This window comes from Chelonoidis abingdonii, chromosome 2 (assembly GCF_003597395.2).
Source record: "Chelonoidis abingdonii isolate Lonesome George chromosome 2, CheloAbing_2.0, whole genome shotgun sequence".
Classification (NCBI taxonomy): domain Eukaryota; kingdom Metazoa; phylum Chordata; order Testudines; family Testudinidae; genus Chelonoidis; species Chelonoidis abingdonii.
The window spans coordinates 155,580,165-155,599,036 of record NC_133770.1 but is presented as its reverse complement, the minus strand read 5'-3'; the positions used below and the strand labels follow the sequence as shown (position 1 = coordinate 155,599,036).

The window sequence follows — 18,872 nt, the reverse complement described above, 5'->3', positions numbered from 1 at the left end:
ATCCACACCTGCTTGGCTGCGGATGAAACCCTGAAACCCTCCTCCAAAGGAAGGGGAATGGTCCATGTGCCAGGGCCAGAGGGTGGCAATACAACATTTTGTTGGCGGAGGCCGGACACTTTAACGCCAAACCTCTCTGGCTGACCGTCAATCAATCTGAAGTGTAGCCAAGCCCTTGGAGAGTCAGGTGATAAGTGCCTTAGCCAGTCTAGATAGGTCCGGCTGTCGGGAGCGGGAGCCGATGAGAGGAGGCAGAACGTTTTTGACCCTCTCCTGCCGCCTAGAGTTCACTGCAGGCTTCAGAGAGAGAGCTCCGGCTAATCAAACCACAGTCTTGAAGGCCCAATCCCAGCTACTCACAGGGGCCGTGGGAGGCAGGTCTTATCAATGGTGTAATGGCCTGAGGGGCCGTGGGTGGCACGAGGGGCAGCCACTGGGAAGCCGATCACGGCTGCCCAATAAAAATCTCCATGTGCTGCGCCCCCACAGCTGCCGGCCCCGCAGTTGCTGAACTTTAGGGCTCGTGGGTTGGCGAGGAAGCTCCACTCGCTATTATCCCGGCAGGGACCCGGCGTGCGCCCTAGCGCGCTGCGCCCCTGGAGCTCCCCAAGGCGGAGGCGTACGAAGCCCCTGTGCGCGCTGTTCTCTCCCGCTTCTCCAGCTGCTAGCGATGTTGGGCCGATCTCCCTTCCCTAGCTAGGGCATCAACCTGTGCCCCACGCCCCGGCATTAATCTCTCCCCGCACCCACCTACTTACTTCTCCTTCTCCTCTCCACCCGGCGCCTGCCTCTTCCCAGACCCCACGGAGCGTCTCCAGTAGCCGCGGGTCCCGGGCGCCCCTCTCGGAGGGGGCAGGAGTGTGATGGTCGGCTTCGCTCAGGTCCAAGTGGTTGAAAGGTGAATCCGCCTCCATTTCCGCCTGGCGACGGAGCCCTGCCCACCGCAGGGAGCAGAGGGAACCGGCGCATCGCCACTCCGGGCGCAGCAGGGCTGGGGGACGCCTGCAAAATGGTCAGCTCCGCCGGGGAGATTGCAGTGGTCGCGCTGGGTAGGTCGAGCCCCTTGGCGCTGGGCGTCTCTCCCTGGCTTGCTTCTCTCACTTTCTCTCCTTTTCCCCTCTTTCGTGCTTTCACTTCTCCCTCGGTCACTTTATCTCCCGCTTTCCCTCTACTTCATTCTACACTTTGCCTCTCTCCTTCCCTTCCCCTCTGCTTCTTTCCCCCACCCCCGTTCGCTCGCTTCTTTCCAAACTCCCTTTCTCAGGTGGCGTGCTCCGGTCCATGTCCTCGCTCCTGCGTAAAGCCATAAACATACACGCTTGCTTTGGCTTCTTTCTCTGGTTCCCATGGAAAGAGAACTCTGATCCCAGCCTATTCATCTGCTGCTCCTTGAAGGGGTGGGGGTGGCGGGGAGATTAAATGAATCAAGGGGACTTGGGGGTTAATTATATAAGCAGGAGAACAAAATTAAACGCTTGCTGTGGGGAGGGGGCTGTGGGGAGAGAATCCAAGCTTTTGGGTGTTCTCATTTGTGGGGGGAGGGGATCTCCCCCTCCAAACCCCCGATTTGCTGAGAGATGGAATGTGGTGCTTGCTAATCACTCATCGAGAAAAACTAACTTTTTCTCAACCAGCTACAGTTTCCTTACCCTTCCACTGTGCCCATTCAGTGCCCCAAACCCTTATGTCCAGTTTGCAATGTGTCCCTCTCCTTGATGACTTAAGAGGGTCTTCTCCCAATTGTTTTCTGACAAGGCTGAATAAGGAGGCTGGAATGTCAGTCCAGTGTGTATGAGAGCTATTGCGATTCTTCCCCCCTACCTCCAGAGTTTGTGCTTGTCAACAAGCAGTTAGCTGAGAATTTAACAAGGCAAATACCTTTAGGTATCTTTTGCTTGCCTATTTATTTCCTGTGTGGCTTGTCCCTGTTATATTTGCTCTCCAGTGGGTCTGGTTGGCCCTAGATGATGAGCAATGTTAGTTTAAAATTTAAATTAGGAGTGTAACAAGCGCTGGGCAACTTAAAGCAAGACCATGACACAAAGTTTAGTTAGTGTGTGTGTGTGTGTGTGTGCGTGCCAGCCACAAGAGGAGAGCTTGTTACACATTAAACATAGTTGGTGTCGGTCATGCTTTGAGCAGGGGATTGGACTAGATGACCTCTTGAAGTCTCTTCCAGCCCTAATATTCTAAGATTCTATTAACTGAAGCATGTTTCCCCTATTGCACTGAAAACATGTATGTTTATTTCCCTTGTCACTGAAAGAGAGCCCCTGTGAAAAGTGGAATATTAAGTTCCCAGCCCTGTAAAGGGTTAACCTCATGAGCGTTTACACTGCACAAGGAGTTCCTAGAAGTCATCAAAACCTAATCCTGCTCTTTGTTTGACTAGCGTCAGTTTGGATTAACTCTGTTTAAATCAGTGGCGTTACACTGATACAAAAACTGAACAGAATTGAGCCCAACTGATGTCAGAGGAAGCTCTGTGCATGGATGGTTTCAATATTATACTCTTAAAGGGGGAAAGGGGTCAGATTTTAATAGCTAGATCTGTTCTTTGGCTGGGCCCAGTCTTACTGAAGGTGAGTGTTCACAGTGGTTTGTGTACAGAAGGTGAAACACTGATGAAATGCACTGGCAGGTTGGTCCTTAGGGCTCAAAAACATTGCAAGGTAAAGCTTATCGAGTGGGTGTGTCTCCTTAGCAGCAACTGCCTCCTGAGCAGAGTGGGTGCCTCAAATATCTGCAGAGCCTTGCACCTGCCCTCCTCTGCTGCAGGTCTTTGAAGGCTGGGGATAGAATGCATGCCTAGAAATCCCAAAAGCTTGGAAACCAAGCAGTGGGCTGAGTGCATCCGTCTGCTTTTCCCCTGAGTGAGCTGTAAGCTCTGTGACTCCCTGGCTGCTGCAGGGAAGGTATTGTCATGGAAATTGCGGATTTTTCAATGAGTTGCTGCAGTTTACTTCATTCTTATTTAGAAAAACTGTGCTTGTCAGAAGTTCAGATAACTTTCTTGCTCTGCCAAGGAGAGGGGCATTACTTGTTGTCTGTATTACCCTAGCGCTTCAGAGCCCTAGTTGTGAACCAGGAACCCTGCTATGCTAGGTGATATACAAACGTTCCCTCAGGTTCCTTAGCTGGGTGGGTTTTTACATCCTCTTCCTTACACCAGTGTAAATTGTGAATAACTTGATTGAGGTCAATGAGGAAAATCCAGATCAGAAGTCTCTGGACACTGTGTCAGATTTTGATATCCGTTTTTACAGTGGTGTAAATCTGGAATCATTCCAGCCCCTTTTGGTTTTATTTCGGTGTAACTGAGGCTTTGTCTATAGAAGGGGTTTGTTTTTAATTTTTTTGGACCAGGGTAGTTGTATCTATGCAAAATCTTTGCGGATGAAACCACATCAATGCATTGAGAGTACGCTGGGAATCTTCACCAAGGCATACAAGCCTTGAGTGCAGCTCTGTGGAGAGCTGCATCTGCACAGAATGTGCCTTTTGCTCTGGTGATTCTTTTAAAAAAAAAAGTTAGCCAAGTGTTGAAAGTGGGCCCTGATTTTCCTCTCACTTGAGCTGTTGTAAGTCAGAGGTAATGGAGTTACTCCTGACTTACACAGAGTTGAGAGAGAAGAATTAAGACTGCTCTTTTGAGCCTGAATTCCAGTTCTGGAGAGTACTGAACTTAAACTGAGCTCAGTTAAAACTCTGGGCGCACGATGAGGCGATTTGATTCTTCTGACAAATCAAGTATTGCCTTGATGGGCTAGCAGTTTGATCCAGGCTGCCAAATGCTATGTAGGTTGGGACTTGTTATTCAGAGGTATTGATCACTGTTAGCACCAGTAGGAGCTGCAGGTGCTCAGCCCTTCTGAAAACCCATCCCTATGTAGCAGTCCACCTCTCTAAGGCCAGTTCTCTGGGCTTTGCATGTTTTTTGTAAGGTACATTATGTAAGGATGGAAGTTCAGACCAGGCATCTGTGCAATTGATAGTTAGATCATGGTAGCTTTGTAAGGAGGGAAGCTATCTAATGAATAACTTCCTTTAAAAGTGGAAGAGGAGGAAAGAGGATGGTGGTCTTTGAACTCTGTTAGCAATGAAAATCTGATTGGTCTGAATTTCCTATCCAGAATAACTCTATTGTTTCTGTTAAAAGGGACCGTCAACTCTTCTGGCTCAAATAGAAGAGCTTGATTCAGCCCAATGACACTGTAAAACATACCCCATAATCATTCTGTCAAGCATGCCGTGTGTGGTGCGTCAGTCCACAGCGCGCTCTCATGTATTATCTCTGCTTGTGGTGGCCAGGAATTTTATCTGCACCTGCTCTGAAAAGCTGGTGTCCCCCTAAATGTGTTAGCAGTCATTTACCATTCATAATTACAGCTGCTGCAAATGAGGCTGCATTCTCTGGAGCTTAAAAGTCAAAACAGAATGGAAGTTAACTTTGATTTTTCTTTTAAAGTAAGTTTACCTGCATCCCAATGCATGATTAGCAGAATTGCCCTTACAGATCTGACAGAGCAACGCATCTAGAGACCACCCAGAACAATGGAACTTCAGAGGTGCTGGCAATTAACTGACTATCCCAGCAGCCGCAGCCAAGGAGCAATCAGAAGGTTAATATTTTACCTATAGTCCTAATGGCAAAACAACATTCCATCTCTGCCTGAGCTCAATTGGAGCTGTCTTGTGAGGTCCTGCTCAGCTTCCTGCAATTGAAATAGGAAACGCAGGGTATTCAGCATCTTGCATGAGGGAGCCCTGGCTAAGCTATGGAAAGATGGATTGTTTCAATGGGAACTTGAACTGTTTGTTTACCAGGGTATTATATGCAAAGTATTTGAGTTCTCTGGGGATCTTCAGGCAGGCAGAATGTAATTCTTCGCATTGCAGTCTGGCTATGATAGAGGCTTCTGCATGCCTGCTCTTGTGAAAAATGCTGCTGGTTCCTTTGGACACCAAAAAGAGCCTGGTAATGCAAGTTTATGTGCCTCTGAGGGAGAGACTGAGAAACATCTTTGTGTGCAGAACAGATCTTGAGTGCTACAAGTAGAATTGTAGACTGATTCATAGAATTCATTCTTGTCCAAATTCTACAAGCTAACAATCTCCAAAATGGTACTGTCTGCTATATTCTGGTAGCGCTACCAAAAAAGTGTTCCTGTTCGAATAAACAAGTTGTAGTATGCTAAGGCACTATGCAAAGTATTAATATATTTTATTGTCCACCTCTTTATTGATGTACATGTCATGTAGCCATTGCAGTATGAGAGAAATCTTTCTTGAGTGGTAACAGCTAATTTAGATCCCATCATTTCGTATGTATCATATTGTACTGTCACCAATACTGCTATTTAATGAAACTTGGTAACTAAAGTTATGGCACCAACACACCACTGCACAAATGCCTGTAACTGGTTTCTTTTACTGCGGTGTATACTAATAACTGAACAATGCACTTTCAAATAAGTAATCTCTAGTTCCTTAGATTTAAGACCCAACAGACCCTTGGCCTCTGTCTCTTTCTGGGTTATTTGCTCAGCCACTCCTTGCTTACAGGGATGGTCTTTGATGATGGATTGCTAAGTAGAACTGCCACTCAGACTCTTAATTCATTGCAGGGAAGATTTAATTTCATGAGAGGTTGTTGTCTGCTTATAATTAAAAGGATAAGATGTTAATATCATGTTCCTTTACATTGGAACAGTAAACATGTTGGAATGACACTGTTTCTAGACTGTATCTGCATCTTCATCTTGAACTGGAGACACAAGGTCTGGTCCCAACTTCCATTGAAGTCAGTTGAAATACTCCTGGGCCTGGAGTCCCCAGAGGTATTTTGGCTCCTGACTCCCATTGAAATGTATGGAAGTTAGGAGCCCAAATACCATTTGAGCATCTGGGCCCTGCTGATTTCAGTGGGATTTAGACTGGACTCTTAGGGCTTTGTGCTGATGTTCTGCTCAAGAGTGAAATTCAGTCTGTCCCACTAAAGTTCATATACATGGGCTAATGTTTTAATAACTGACCCTTAACAAGAGTCAGTGAAACATGAAGTAAGAATTGGAGAAAGATCTGTCTTTTTTGGTCCCGTTACTTGAGGTGCCTGGATACATAGATTTATTACTAATCTAGTATACTTTTAGAGCACCCTGTGCCCCAAACGATCCTAAAGCCTTTTACAAACTCCTCGCACACAGCAACGTTGAAATGCAGCCACCTCTGCGGTGGAGTGCCGCAACTGTCTGGCAATGTTTTGTGGTCTTGAAAAGAATGCAAAGGGTCCTTAAGAAATCCTTCATGCTGCACCAGGTTAATAGCCAGTTTCCCAGAGAGCTTTGCCAGCAAAATCAGAGCGGAACTGGAGCGGAGGGAATACCATTTAAAAGTTGTCTTGATACAAAGGTGTGATCTAAGGTTTGTTCTAGGAATTGGGGGTTCCATAGGGAAGACTGCACTGGAGAGCTATTTCCAAGCCAGTCACTGCTTGCAAGATGATTTCCTTGTGACTGTTCTAATGTGGACTGCATCACTGTTCTTAATTTTATATATTGTTCAAAGGCTAATATTTCCTGGTCTCTCTTACGGCTTTTTCCTTTCTTAATAAATAAAAGGGTTTGGAGTCATTAGAGTCTCCCTCTGGGCCGCCACATAACAAACGTGTGAATCTTCTCTCCAAACCGTTACGCTAAGATCAATTCCCACACATTTCCCATAGGTTTGCTAGCACAGAACCTGTGTGCAGCTCAGTGATGGCAGAGCCTGCTTGGGATTCAGCAGCTCTGCAAACCACAAGCTACTGAAGGGAGCCCTGACTCCGGGTAGCCGGCTCACTAAGCCAGGTGCAAAAGGTCCTGTCCGTGGTCACTCAGCAGTGCCTCCGGCTTGGCTCGGCAGAAGGTTGGCTAGATTGGACCTGTGGTTGGTAATGCTAAGGCTGTGAGTGGGCTGACCTGAAGGGAACCAACCACCGGTGCAGGAATAATCCACTATTCACCACGTTACGCACCCCCATCTGTGCTTGATCCACAGAAGAGATGGGTCTGTTACAGTTCTCAGCGGATTCTGCTGCTGGCAGCTGTAACCACCTCATATCCTCCATGGATCAGGCACAGAAGGGGACATATAATGTGCTGACCAATAGATTATGAAGGTGATGCCCTTTCCTGCACCTGTGCTCAGAAAATAACTGTTCCCACCCCTGCTCTGCTCCCACCATGTTTCTTCCTGTTCTTCTCCCCTCTGCTGCTCAACTTCTTCTCACAACCCCAGTCCCCCTCCTCTCCCTTCCTCTCTTAGCAACCACCACCTCTTTCCTGCCGGGACCTCTTTTCTCCCAGCCCTGGCTGTCTCCTGTATCCTCTCATCCCTTCTTCCCAAAGAGGCAACGCGCTTGTCTTAAATGATGGGGCCCAATTTTCAAAACCACCCAAGCCCGTTAAAAGTCAATGGGACGTAGACTTCTAAGCCACTTGTTTTCTTTGGAAAATCTTAGCTGATTGCTCTCCCTTGTGACAGGGAAGGTAGCTCAGGCCAGCAAGTGGCTCTCTGCCCTTTATGCTGAAGGGAGAGAAGTGCCTGATTTCCGAGTGGTGGTTGCATTTAATTCCCGGTGATACTTTCAAGTGAGCGTTGCTGTTTTAATAATCGTTGCCCACGAGGGAGCTGAGCTCTGCTCTGGAGGCAAGACCCTTTCTAATGAGCTAGGCCTCTGAGAGTACATGCGTCTACATAAGAAACGTACTCTAATCTACGGGTGTTGGGACTAGATGACCTCCTGAGGTCCCTTCTGGCCCTGATATTCTATGAAACACTACAGCGGCAGTGCTGCCACTTCCCTGCTGTATTACAGACCTTTTCTGCTGGAGCCACAAAGGGGTTTTCCCATTGCCATAGGTAATCCACTTCTCCAGGAGGCGGTAGCTAGGTCAACAGAATAATTCTTCCATCAACAGCACTGTCTACACTGGGGCTTAAGTCAGCTTAACTATGTCTTTCAGGGGTGCATTTTTTTTGCACTCCTGTGTGCAGTGTAGCTAGGTTGACCTAACTTTCTAGTGTAGGGCAGCCCTGAGGAACTTCTTTGGGTCTCAAGCTTAGTTTGGGTGTGCAGGGACCCTTTTAAATCATTCAGTAAATGATAGATTGCGCTATTCATTTGCACTCACTTAATGGAAAAGTGATAAGTGGATGCAAATAGGGAACCTCCTTTGCACAGCCAATGACAGCTAAATCTTAACATGGGGTTCCTCTTAGACCCCTCAAATAGTGAGTTTTGGGGAAGGTGCCCTACCCTACTGCACATCTCGCTTAGGACGTATGTTCTGAGGGCCTCACCACATGAGCGATGGTCTCTGTATATCCTAATGGCCATGTATCTGTGGCATCTACTTATTGCAGGTCATCAGTGAGATTCTATACCTTCAGGACCAGCAACACAGGTGAAGTTATTCCTTTGGCTCAAGTTGCAGAGACTTGTAGCTCTTGGGTTTGATCCCCGCTAGCAACCAGTGGTGAGGGTTTCATGTTGTAAAACACAGTCTTTGTCTAGGGAAAGCTGCAGCTTTCCCTAGGACATTAAGCGTGTTAGGTAACAAAATCCCATTTGAACTGAACATCTCATTAGGCTACTTTGAAAAACCCGGCCTTAGTACTTTCAACTTTCCATCTAATGCCGATGTCCTATCTAGGTGACTCCGCATGTGAAAGCGTGATGATGCCACAGTAGACTGCATTACAGCTACCACAGTGCATGCACCTAAATTCACCACCCTAGCTGCTGTGTTGTTGGGTATGTTAGCCATAGTTTGCTTTAGGTAACCTAAAACCATATTTACTCAGCTGTCAGGCCTTGCTAGTGTGAATCACTGACCTCAAGCAATCACAGGGTGACTGAACCTCAGCAGTCTGTGGTTAGTGAATGTAAGCTTTCGGATACTGAGAGGATAAAAACCTAACTTGTGGGAGGAAGTGGAAAAGTCCATCCTTTAATGAGAAACGGGAACCTGTGGCCCAAGGTAATGGAGTCCCTGGCAGGTCTGTTTGAAATCTTGGATGAGATGTATTTACATCTCTGGTTAGCAAAAGGGATTTGGTGTCAGTCTGGAGAACAAGAATGTCGAGAATTAGAATAGTACTAAACTTGTGCTGTCTGTCTTGGTATATTTTCAGCAAGGCGTTGCTCTAAAGCAGTGTGTTAGGGGCCAATCCAATGAAGCACACGCTTAACTTTGAGCACTCATTGACTTCAGTGCGACTTGGGCATGTGCAACAAAAATAAGAGCTTTAGAAAACATGACCTATGAAGAGAAGCTGAAAGAATTAGCCAGTTTAGTCTGGAAGAGAAGACTGGGGCTGGGGAGAAGTGATAAGTCTTATAAAGAGGACTGTGGTCAATTGTTCTCCATGTCCACTGGGGGTAGGGCAAGAAATAATTGTCTTAATTTGCAGCAGGAGAGATGTAGATTGGCTATTAGGAGAAATGTTCTACCTATAAGGAAAGATAAGCACTGGAATCGGTTCCTTAGGGAAGTTGTAGAATTCTCATCATCGGAGGCTGTTAAGAACAGGTTAGACAAATACCTGTTAGGGATGGCCTGGGTATAGTTGGTCCTACCTCTGTGCAGGAGGTTGAACTAATTCACCTCTTGAGGACTCTTCTAGCCCTATATTTCCCTGATTCTATGCTTAAGTGCTGTCCTGGATTGGGGTAACTTTAACAGTAGTGGCTTAATTTATTTCTTTGGCTTTGGGGGCTTATTTTCAGTGTTTGTATGAGGAGCATCCATACATAAATTCTGTATCCTTAATGTAACTTGAAGGTACATCACAAATAATGCAGTACAGTACAATTTGGTAGAACCTGCCACCATTAAGCCAGACAAGTTAAACGCTCAAATTTCCCTCTAACAATTCCCCACTTTTCCAAATCTGCTCAGTTTTCCAGCAGCTGTGGGAAAAGATGTGTTTTGTGACGTGCCTCGAAAGTAATCCTGTTGGAGCTGTTTCAGACAAAGAGGGGTATAGAATTCCAAAGCCACAGAGAATCTCCCTCCAGTAGCCCCCTCTTGACATTGAGTGGAATCAAGAGATGAGGAAAATCAAAGCTGGTAAAAGAAAATATATTTTTTCTGAATGGGGTAGACTGTGGAACTCATTGCCGCAGGATATTGTGGAGGGCAAGACCGTGAATCTTGCTGAAGAGGGACTGGGCAATAATATGGATAACAAGAATGTCAAGAATTAGAATAGTGCAAAATGAAGAGTTTTGGAAGGGATGTGAAACTTCATGCTTTGGGATTGAAACTAATCTTTTACTCCTAGCGATTGGGATGAGAGCACACCTTCCTGCTATGGAATTTCTAGCACTTTTTCCTCAGAAATGGGATATTGGTCTGGATGGATTATGAGCCCAGTCTGATTTAGCAATCCCTATGTTCCTACAATCAACAGGGGCTATAACCCCACCTAATTAAAGAGCTAGAGAGAGAAAGTGGGTGAGGTAATATATTTTATTGGATCATCATCTGTTGGTGAAAGAGACAAGCTTTCCAGCAACTCAGAGCTGCTCTTCAGTTACCAGCTCTACATAGTGGGAGAGCTTGTCTCTTTCTCCAACAGAAAGTTGACCAAGAAGAGATTCCCTCTCCCTCTCCCATCTGGTCTTTCTAATATCCTGGGACCAACATGCAGATACATACAATGCTGCAAACTGTAATTAAAGAGCGGTCAGCAGCACAGTGTTTCAAGAGATCACTGGCTGTCTCATATCAAACTGTGTGTGTGTGTGTGTGTGTGTGTATTCATCTGCCTTACAAAACTCCACAGAGAGAAGCATCTGTTTGAACGAGGTGGGATGATCAATTTTTAACAGGTTCTAACAGCTGATATAGCTAATAATTTTTGCCTGTTTGTTTTTCTTAATGGGAGTTAAAGCCCAGCTGAGAGAACTTTTCTCTCTCTCAAGGAGCTCCTATCTGTATGCCAGCTTGAAGCTGAAGGATGTATAAAATGTTCTGCTCTGAAGTCTGCACCTGCTGGTGGCATATCTATCGATCAGTTTGGCTTAGCTTGAGGGTGACTTGTGGAGCTGTTGGTCTATGAGCTAGTGTTCTCTCTTGCGCAACTCCATTAAAGCTGCGCTGGGGTGAATTTGGCCCAATACATCAAAACATAGGCACTTCCCCAAGACTAAAAGCAGAACCTGTTAGGAAGCAAATCATGCAAAGGTGGTGCTGGAAAGGTTCCCAGCTGAGTTTGGTTATGCTTATTGTTAACACTGTGTGCTGTCACCAGGAAGTCCAGCTGGGTGCTCCATCTAGATGAGTTTTGGGGAAGTGTCAGCATTCCAAGGGCCATATCTTTAAACAAACTTGTGTAACATCTGGGTGGCGGAGTAAGTTGTCCTTATCATACAACTGTTCTTTGAGTCTCTGCTTCTGTTTTTGTGGGTGCAACGTAGCTCCAATCTCAACTTGGCAGCTGAATATTCATACCCAGGCACCTGTTTGCAACGTTCCCAGCTTATCTGACTTGTTTCTTCATTGCAGACCTAGTTCTCAGACCAATCTCACTAGGGATTATGAGCCCTTTGAATGGGCAAGAGGCATTGAATGGTTTCTAGTGAGAGTCTTGGTGGGTTTGACCTCAAGCCAGCAGAACTAACTGGCTTCAGTGCAGTGTTGGTTTAGGTTTGGGGTTTGTTTTGACCCAAGATTTGGGCGGGAGGGTTTAAATGCTGCATGAACCGAAACCAGGAAAAGGTTAGAGAATCCTGCAGACTGGAAATGGTTGTTTCACATGGTTCTGCATAACTAGGGCCCAAATGAGGACCTCCAATCTGAACCCCTCCAAATTTCAGGAAGGGGTATTTGCATACAGATTTCTGGATCCCAGTTTGCTGTCATGGCCTTATTTCCAAGAGATTAGAAGTCGCTTCCAATGCTTTTTTTGTTAATTAACTAAACACAAATCTCCAGGGTGGGTTGCTCTTGCAAGGAGACCCATCTCTTGATCACGTGAGATTCCATATTTAACCTTCTGCCAGATAAGCTGATCTGGTGAAATAGCCACCATTTCAGACTGAAGTTTCACAGCAAAAGCTCCAAAATCATGTAAGCCATCCAAGCCGTACCCCTCTTATCCTCTGGCCTGGGACATACATGAAGTCAGACTCGATCTGGTGGTCCGTTCTGGCTTTAAACTTGATGGGTCTAACCAGCACTTCAGCCTGAACAAAACCTGGCTCCAACCTTTGTTTTTCCACAGCTCAATGACCCATCTTACTAGAGCAATGAAACCTGGCTTTGCATTTCCACTGTGCCTGCAGTTCCAGAAAGTTGAATCTAAATTAATCTTAATGGTTTTCTGGATTTGCGATTTAGTTCTGCTTCTGGTGATCAATTTCCTCTTCCTAACTCTCAGCATGGGAAAAGAATGACCTTCAGAAATATATAATGTGTTTAGCTCCCCACCCCCCTTAAATCCTCTTAAAACAAGGATTGTTTAGAATCCTTCCTTCACATTCAGACCCATGTGGCGCTATAGGCTTCTTGTTCAGCTCATGCTTACATTGTTGCCACCACTTTGCTTTTCTCGTGTACATTTTATTCATTTTTCTGAACAGTTGTTTACAACTGGTAACATAAGAGCTGGAACTCTACTTATCTCAGCAGAATTGGGGAGTGTGGAATTTATGCGATAAACCAGGTTTCAAATAAAGGGCTATTTAACTTAGATGGGGGATCTTTGGATAAGAGAGCTTATGCTACACACACTTCTTTGTGCCTGGATAGATTTGAGCCTCTGGTTGGAGCAGGGAGCTGGGAGTCAGGACTCATGGGTCCTTTTCCCTGTTCTGCAACTGACTTGTCCATTGACCACAGTGGGCACTGGATCAAACCCTAGCTGTGTGAGACCTTAGGCAAGCTATTTAATCTGTGTGTGTCAGCTTCCTAATCTCTACCTGGGTATAACAATACCATGCAGGGGTACTGAGATTTAAGATTTAAATATGATTTGGGATCCTAGGACGAAAGTTTCCATGGATGTTCAAAGTATTATTGCTGCTCCTACTACTGTGTGATTTGTTGGGGAAAATACTTCCATCCACCGATACATGTATAGATCAGGTGTGTGTGTATATATTGCATTCTGTGTCTAAGGCCATATACATACACTCAAGATATCCAAGTTTATGTATAGTTATTGGTGATCCTTTCTGGCTTTAAAATATATGGATATGTCCCAAAAACTGTTGACTCTCCTTTTGAAATCTATAGGTCTCTTGCATCTTTGACTCTGCCCCTGCAGCTAGAAACAAGATCTTCTGTGTGTCTCTTGACTGTTTAAATTAAGGGTCGCAACTTATGGCACGTGTGCCAAAGACAGCACGCGAGCCAATTTTTAATGGCACGCTGGAGCCTGCCGGGACTCCAGCATGCCGTTAAAAAATCCTGCCCGGCCCACTGTCCTCTGCCCTCCGCTCCCTCTGCAGGGGCAGGGAGCAGAAGCATAGCCATGCGCACGGGGTGGGCAAATGGCCCGACTCCCTGGGCACTGCAAGCTGCGGGGTCCACGCTCCCGGGTCAAGCGCAGCAAGCTGCCGGCCTTTCCTCCGCCTTCTCCCCTCTCCTGGAGCCATGCCGCCCTGCACGCTCCCGTAGGGCAGCATTTGGCTCTGTGGTGAGGCAGAGACACTTCCTGCGCAACCGGAGCTCTGCCGCCGCCGTGCGCAGCACTCTGAGGGGCGGGGCTGTGCTCTCCCACAGGGCAGCGTGTCTAGCTCTGTGTGGAGCCTCATGGTAAGGGGTCCAGGGCTGGGGCGGTTGGATAAGGGGTGGGGGCAGTCAGGAGACAGGGTGGGTTGGATGGGGAGGGGGTCTCTGGAGAGGGCTGTCAAGGAGTGGGGGGGTTGGATGGGGCATGAGAGTCCCAGGGTCTGTGTGGGGGGGGGGGGGGATAGGGGTCAGGGCAATCAGGGGACTGGGAGAAAGGAGGGTCCTGGGGGGGCAGTTAGGATGGAGGGTCTCTGAAGGGGGTGATCAGGGGACAAGGAGCTGGGGGGGGTTGGATGAGTTGGGAGCTCTGGGGGTCCTGTCAGGATGCAGGAGTGTGGAGAGGGGTTGGGGCAGGCAGGGATCGGGGGGTGGTTGGATGGGTTGGGAGTTCTGGGGGTCCTGTCAGGGAGCAGGAACCGGTTGGATGGGGCATGGGAGTCCCGGGGGTCTGGCTGGGGATGGGAGTGTGGATAAGGGTCAGGGCAGTCAGGGGATAGGTAGGGGGTAGGGTACAGTCTGGGGACAAGGAACTGAGAGACTTAGATAGAGGGTGGTGTCCTGGGGGGCAGGGGTTCCAGAAGGGGGTAGTCAGGAGACAAGGAGCAGGGAGGTTAGGAGTTGTTAGGGGGACAGTCACTCGGCCCTCTCCCCTGAGCCCTGACCCCCACACACACACCCCAGGCCCCTTCCCTGAGCCCTGTACCTCCCTCATACACACCCAGCCCTCTGCTTGACTCCATCTCCCCCTACTCCCCAACAACTCTAGCCCTGACTCTGGCACCCCCACACATACCCAGGCTCCCCTCTGCCCTGACGCCTGCACCCCAGCCCTGACTCCAGCCCTCTGGGTCCCAGCCACTGGCCCCGCAAGGCCTGCTGCTGGTCTGGGGTTCTGCCTGCCGGATGCTTGCCAGCTGGGGTCCCGGCCACAGGCCTCGTTCAGCCCGCTCCCGGCCTAGGTGACCAGAACCCCAGACCAGCAGCGGGCTGAGCGGGCCAGCAGCATAAGATCAACATTTTAATTTCATTTTAAATGAAGCTTCTTAAACATTTTGAAAACCTTGTTTATTTTACAATACAACAGTAGTTTAGTTATATAATATATAGACTGAGACCTTCTAAAAAACATTAAAATGTATTACTGACACGTGAAACCTTAAATTAGAGTGAATAAATGAAGACTCTGCACACCACTTCTGAAAGGTTGCCGACCCCTGGTTTAAATCAATGTTTTGCTTGTTGTATTGTTTATGTGACCTGTATTTTGAAAATTTTCCCTAGGTATCTTACTAGCTGTGTGCCATGCCTTGGAGAATACAACATCTGCCTTGAGTGGTAAGTTGACTGATCTAATATATTAACCTTAGACTTTGCACAATAATTTCAACTATATCTTCTGCAGCCAGAGCTCTGAATTACCTCTATCAGCCACCCCTTCTGGCTTTTCTAATCATACCCAGTGGTCCCCACAGATGTTTGCATCATGTCTGTATGCTATTTCCTGGCCCTCTCCAGTAGTCCTCCAGCTCAGATGGCACCTTCCCCAGCTCAGATGTTTGGAAAACGCATCAGCCATGGGGTTGAGATCTGTGCTTGAAAGTGCAAAAAACCACTAAATGTTTCTGGGATTGGGTTATCTGAGTGTAATGTTGGCCTCTTCCCCAGGGCTCAACTTGATTCTCGTTTAACACCCTACCTTCAATGTATTAATCTTGGCTGTGTTAATAAGTGGATAGATCACATGTGTGACTTGGTAGGGCTGGTTTAAGAGAACTGTGTGAAGGGGACTTTATTTCTTTTCTCTGCCTTTTGTTCCATCCTATTGAGTGTGAAGCCATTGGGAGAGCAATAGAGGCGAGAATTAACTTTAGTCTGTGCTGCTTATCCAGCCCAGAAAGGTCTTCACTCCCAGCCTGCTGCTAGCCATTTAAAATAACCAGCAGGGAGAATAGCTTTTTCCTATACTCTGGCTCATAACTGAGTGTCGGCTTGTCTTCTCCAGGGCGGGTGCTGGTTTGTACCCATGAGCAAACAATGCTGTTGCTAGAGCTTTGGGAGCATCTCCGATGTATTTGTACAATATCCCGCACAATCCCAGTTGAGGCTTTTGAGAGCTACTGTAATGTTAATTACAGGGTCCATGCAGAGCCTTGCTGATCAGTGTGGATGGGATGCTAGTAGCACCATGTGTAAATGATCCCCTGGGATGTGGCCTTATTCCATGGTATCGGTGTCTGGGGTGGTGCAAAGATGGGTTTGGGTTACCTTCTTTTACATGAATGCATCTTTTAGTAGGCTGGCTAGTGTGTGGGGAACATGACTACCGTCTGCTGGCTGGAATCAGATCTGCTCAACTGCATGTCACAGTCCTCATACCGCTAACAGATTCTTCATAGCTCAAGCATTAAGTGCCTGTGTCTGCACTGGATTTGTTAGCTTTACACACTGAAAAACACTTGAACTGCTAGTGCCATTCCCTTACAGCCCTTAGAGTAGCTCATTCTGGCTCTGAAAGGGACTGAGTGGTCAAGTTCATATCTGGGTCTGAACTTCCTCCAAGTTCTGGTGGAGAGTTGGTTCCAGTCTCCTGGGTTCAATGCTGCCTAATAGACCAAGATAATCGGTATGTGGGAGAAGTTCTGCGAGCTGGGGATGCAGTTGTATGCACGCACGCATTGGAGTTCTCAGGAATGTGGATATTTTTTCAACACCTACTTTGCCTTGCAAATATGTGGAACATGGGCTAGCCAGACACCAGTCCCTCTGTGTGAGATACTATTGCTCAACAACCACCTTTCCAAATTCCCAACAACTTCTCCGTTCCATTCTCTGCCTGGGTTTTCTCCCATAAGGCACTGGAGTTGTGCTAAAATTAGAAAGCTTCTCTCTTGTGCAGGTATGTGTTACCTGCTCTGGAATTGCCATGGCCTGGATATACTAAATGCATTATTCTCCTTGTACTTGCTTCATTTTTATCACATTGACTTCAGTGGAGTTGCCCTCAATTTTATACTGGCGTGAGAGGAGAGTCAAGCCCTACATCGCTCAAGTCCTCTTATCTCTCAGCTTTGTATCGTCTCGTGAATTTGGAAAGGAAGCGTTTGGTGCCGGTTCAGTTGATTGAATAAACAGCTTGTTTCATTCCACCCAGGCGGAATGGTCCGTGGATGTGAATGAGCTGTGGATTTAGAATGAGGAGGCTGTCCAACCAAATCAAAACTACACCTCTGGTGTTTGTGCCTGATTCTAATCTTTAGCCCTTTGCGTTTCTTTGGTTGTACACGTGGGCTCTTCCTTTCCCTTTGCAGGGCCCTGCGTTTCAGATGGGCGCGGAAAGAGAGAGCTTCCTGTTTAGATGTTTGAGTCCACTATTACTTGTGTGTTCCCCCATTTGTGGCAACCTCCTGTCATCTTGATCTTGCACCCATTGAAGTTGGGGCAAAACTCCCATTTTAAACACTTTAGGTCAGGCACCCCTCTCTTGTTCTATGCATGTACAGCACCTAGCACAACAGGACGTTTCTTGGAGCCTCTCGGTGCTACCATGAGGCAGGGCCACCCAGAGGGGGGGGCAAGTGGGGCAATTTGCCCCAGGCCCCGGGCTCCGCAGGGGCCCCCAAGAGAACGGGCGAGGTAAAAAGAGATAGATGTAAAGAAACACTAAAAAAAGTTCTGCTTAAAAAATCCAAAACTTTTGAAACCATCTCCAACATGTGACCACAACGCCTGAGCCACCCAATCAGAGACTTACCAGGTTTCTGATTCTCTGCGGCTTTCTTTGACCATATTTTCTCCTATAACTTTGGGTTCATTAGGTTAGACATAAGAACAGCCATACTGGCAAACCAAGGTCCATCAGCCAGTCCTGTCTACCGACAATGGCCACATGCCAAGTGCCCAGAGGGGAGTGAACCTAACAGGTAATGATAAGTGATCTCTCCCCTGCCATCAATCGCGACCTCCGACAAAGCCAGAGTGCTAGGAACAACCATTCGTTACCCATTCTCTGCTAATAGTCCATGAACGGACTACTCCATGCATTTATCTGTTTGCCTAGAGACTGACGCCTATTGGGGTCCTCACAAACTGTGACGACTGTGGGTTTGTTTAGTATAGCTTATGTACAATGCCCACAAACTGAGCATTGAGCTCGTCCCAAAATCTGGATGACCTATGTTGTGAAAACTTGAAATCTCAAAATAAGCACATCATGTGACGAACACGGGTCTAAATAAATTAACCCAGAAGCTTTCTCAAACTGGGTGTCAGGACCCCTGCAGGGAGTCACAAGTATTACTGGGTGCTGAAACCTGTCAGCCTCCCCTCAAACCCCACGTTGCCTCCAGCAATTTATAATAGTGTTAAATATATAAAAAATTGTTTCAATATATGGGAGGCGTCACACCTCAGAGTGTGCTATGTGAAAGGGTCACCAAGAAACAAGAAAATGTCGAGAAACTCACTGAACTAACCCAATCTGGAGCCTCAGGGAAGCAGGGGAGGGAGGGGGAGGGGTAGTCTCCTTGGAAGGTGTCAGAAAGAGATAGGTGGTGTAGATATTGCTCTTCTCATGTGATCCTCTCATGCTAATTTTAAATGAAGCTACCTCACCGACATGAATCTCTCCCTATGCACTGAAATTGAATTATAGACAAATTTGGCATTTGAGAAGTAAAAACGGATGGTAGCCCTAAGGAAAAGCTTACAGTTGGCTCTTCCGCAAGCCCAAAATGCTGATGAGCTTTAGAGAGGGAAGGCTGTGCCTCCCAAACAGCCTAGCCCTGCCCCCTATACTGACCCCCTACTTCCGCCCCATACTGTCCACCACCCCCACTTAAATCCCCGACCCATTTCTGTTCCTTGCACCGTCCGCTCACACCCGGACCTCAGTGCTACGATCAGCAGTGGTCCCTAACAGCGTGCAGTGTGGCCGCCCATGCGAGCTCCTGACTAGCCTCTGCTCAAAGCCACGTGTAAGGGAGATGGCGGCGCATCAGGAGTCGCCGGAGCCACAGTCACTGCTGTTCGGGACGCTGCTGGATCTGCTGAGGCCCGGGCTGAGGGCGGAGGCGGGCTCGCTTGGCGGGA

General features: G+C 47.3%; 1 protein-coding gene across 1 annotated transcript in view; it reads left to right on the top strand.

Moving 5' to 3' along the window:
* The first annotated feature begins 886 nt into the window (after nucleotides 1–886).
* Nucleotides 887–18,872, top strand: part of TGFA (transforming growth factor alpha) — a 48,478-nt gene continuing 30,492 nt past the window's right edge. Inside the window, exons 1-2 of the mRNA XM_032764896.2 lie at nucleotides 887–1,049; nucleotides 15,066–15,119. Coding sequence (XP_032620787.1) covers nucleotides 1,010–1,049; nucleotides 15,066–15,119 — 94 coding nt within the window. The 5' untranslated portion in view covers nucleotides 887–1,009. The remainder of the gene's footprint in view (nucleotides 1,050–15,065; nucleotides 15,120–18,872) is intronic.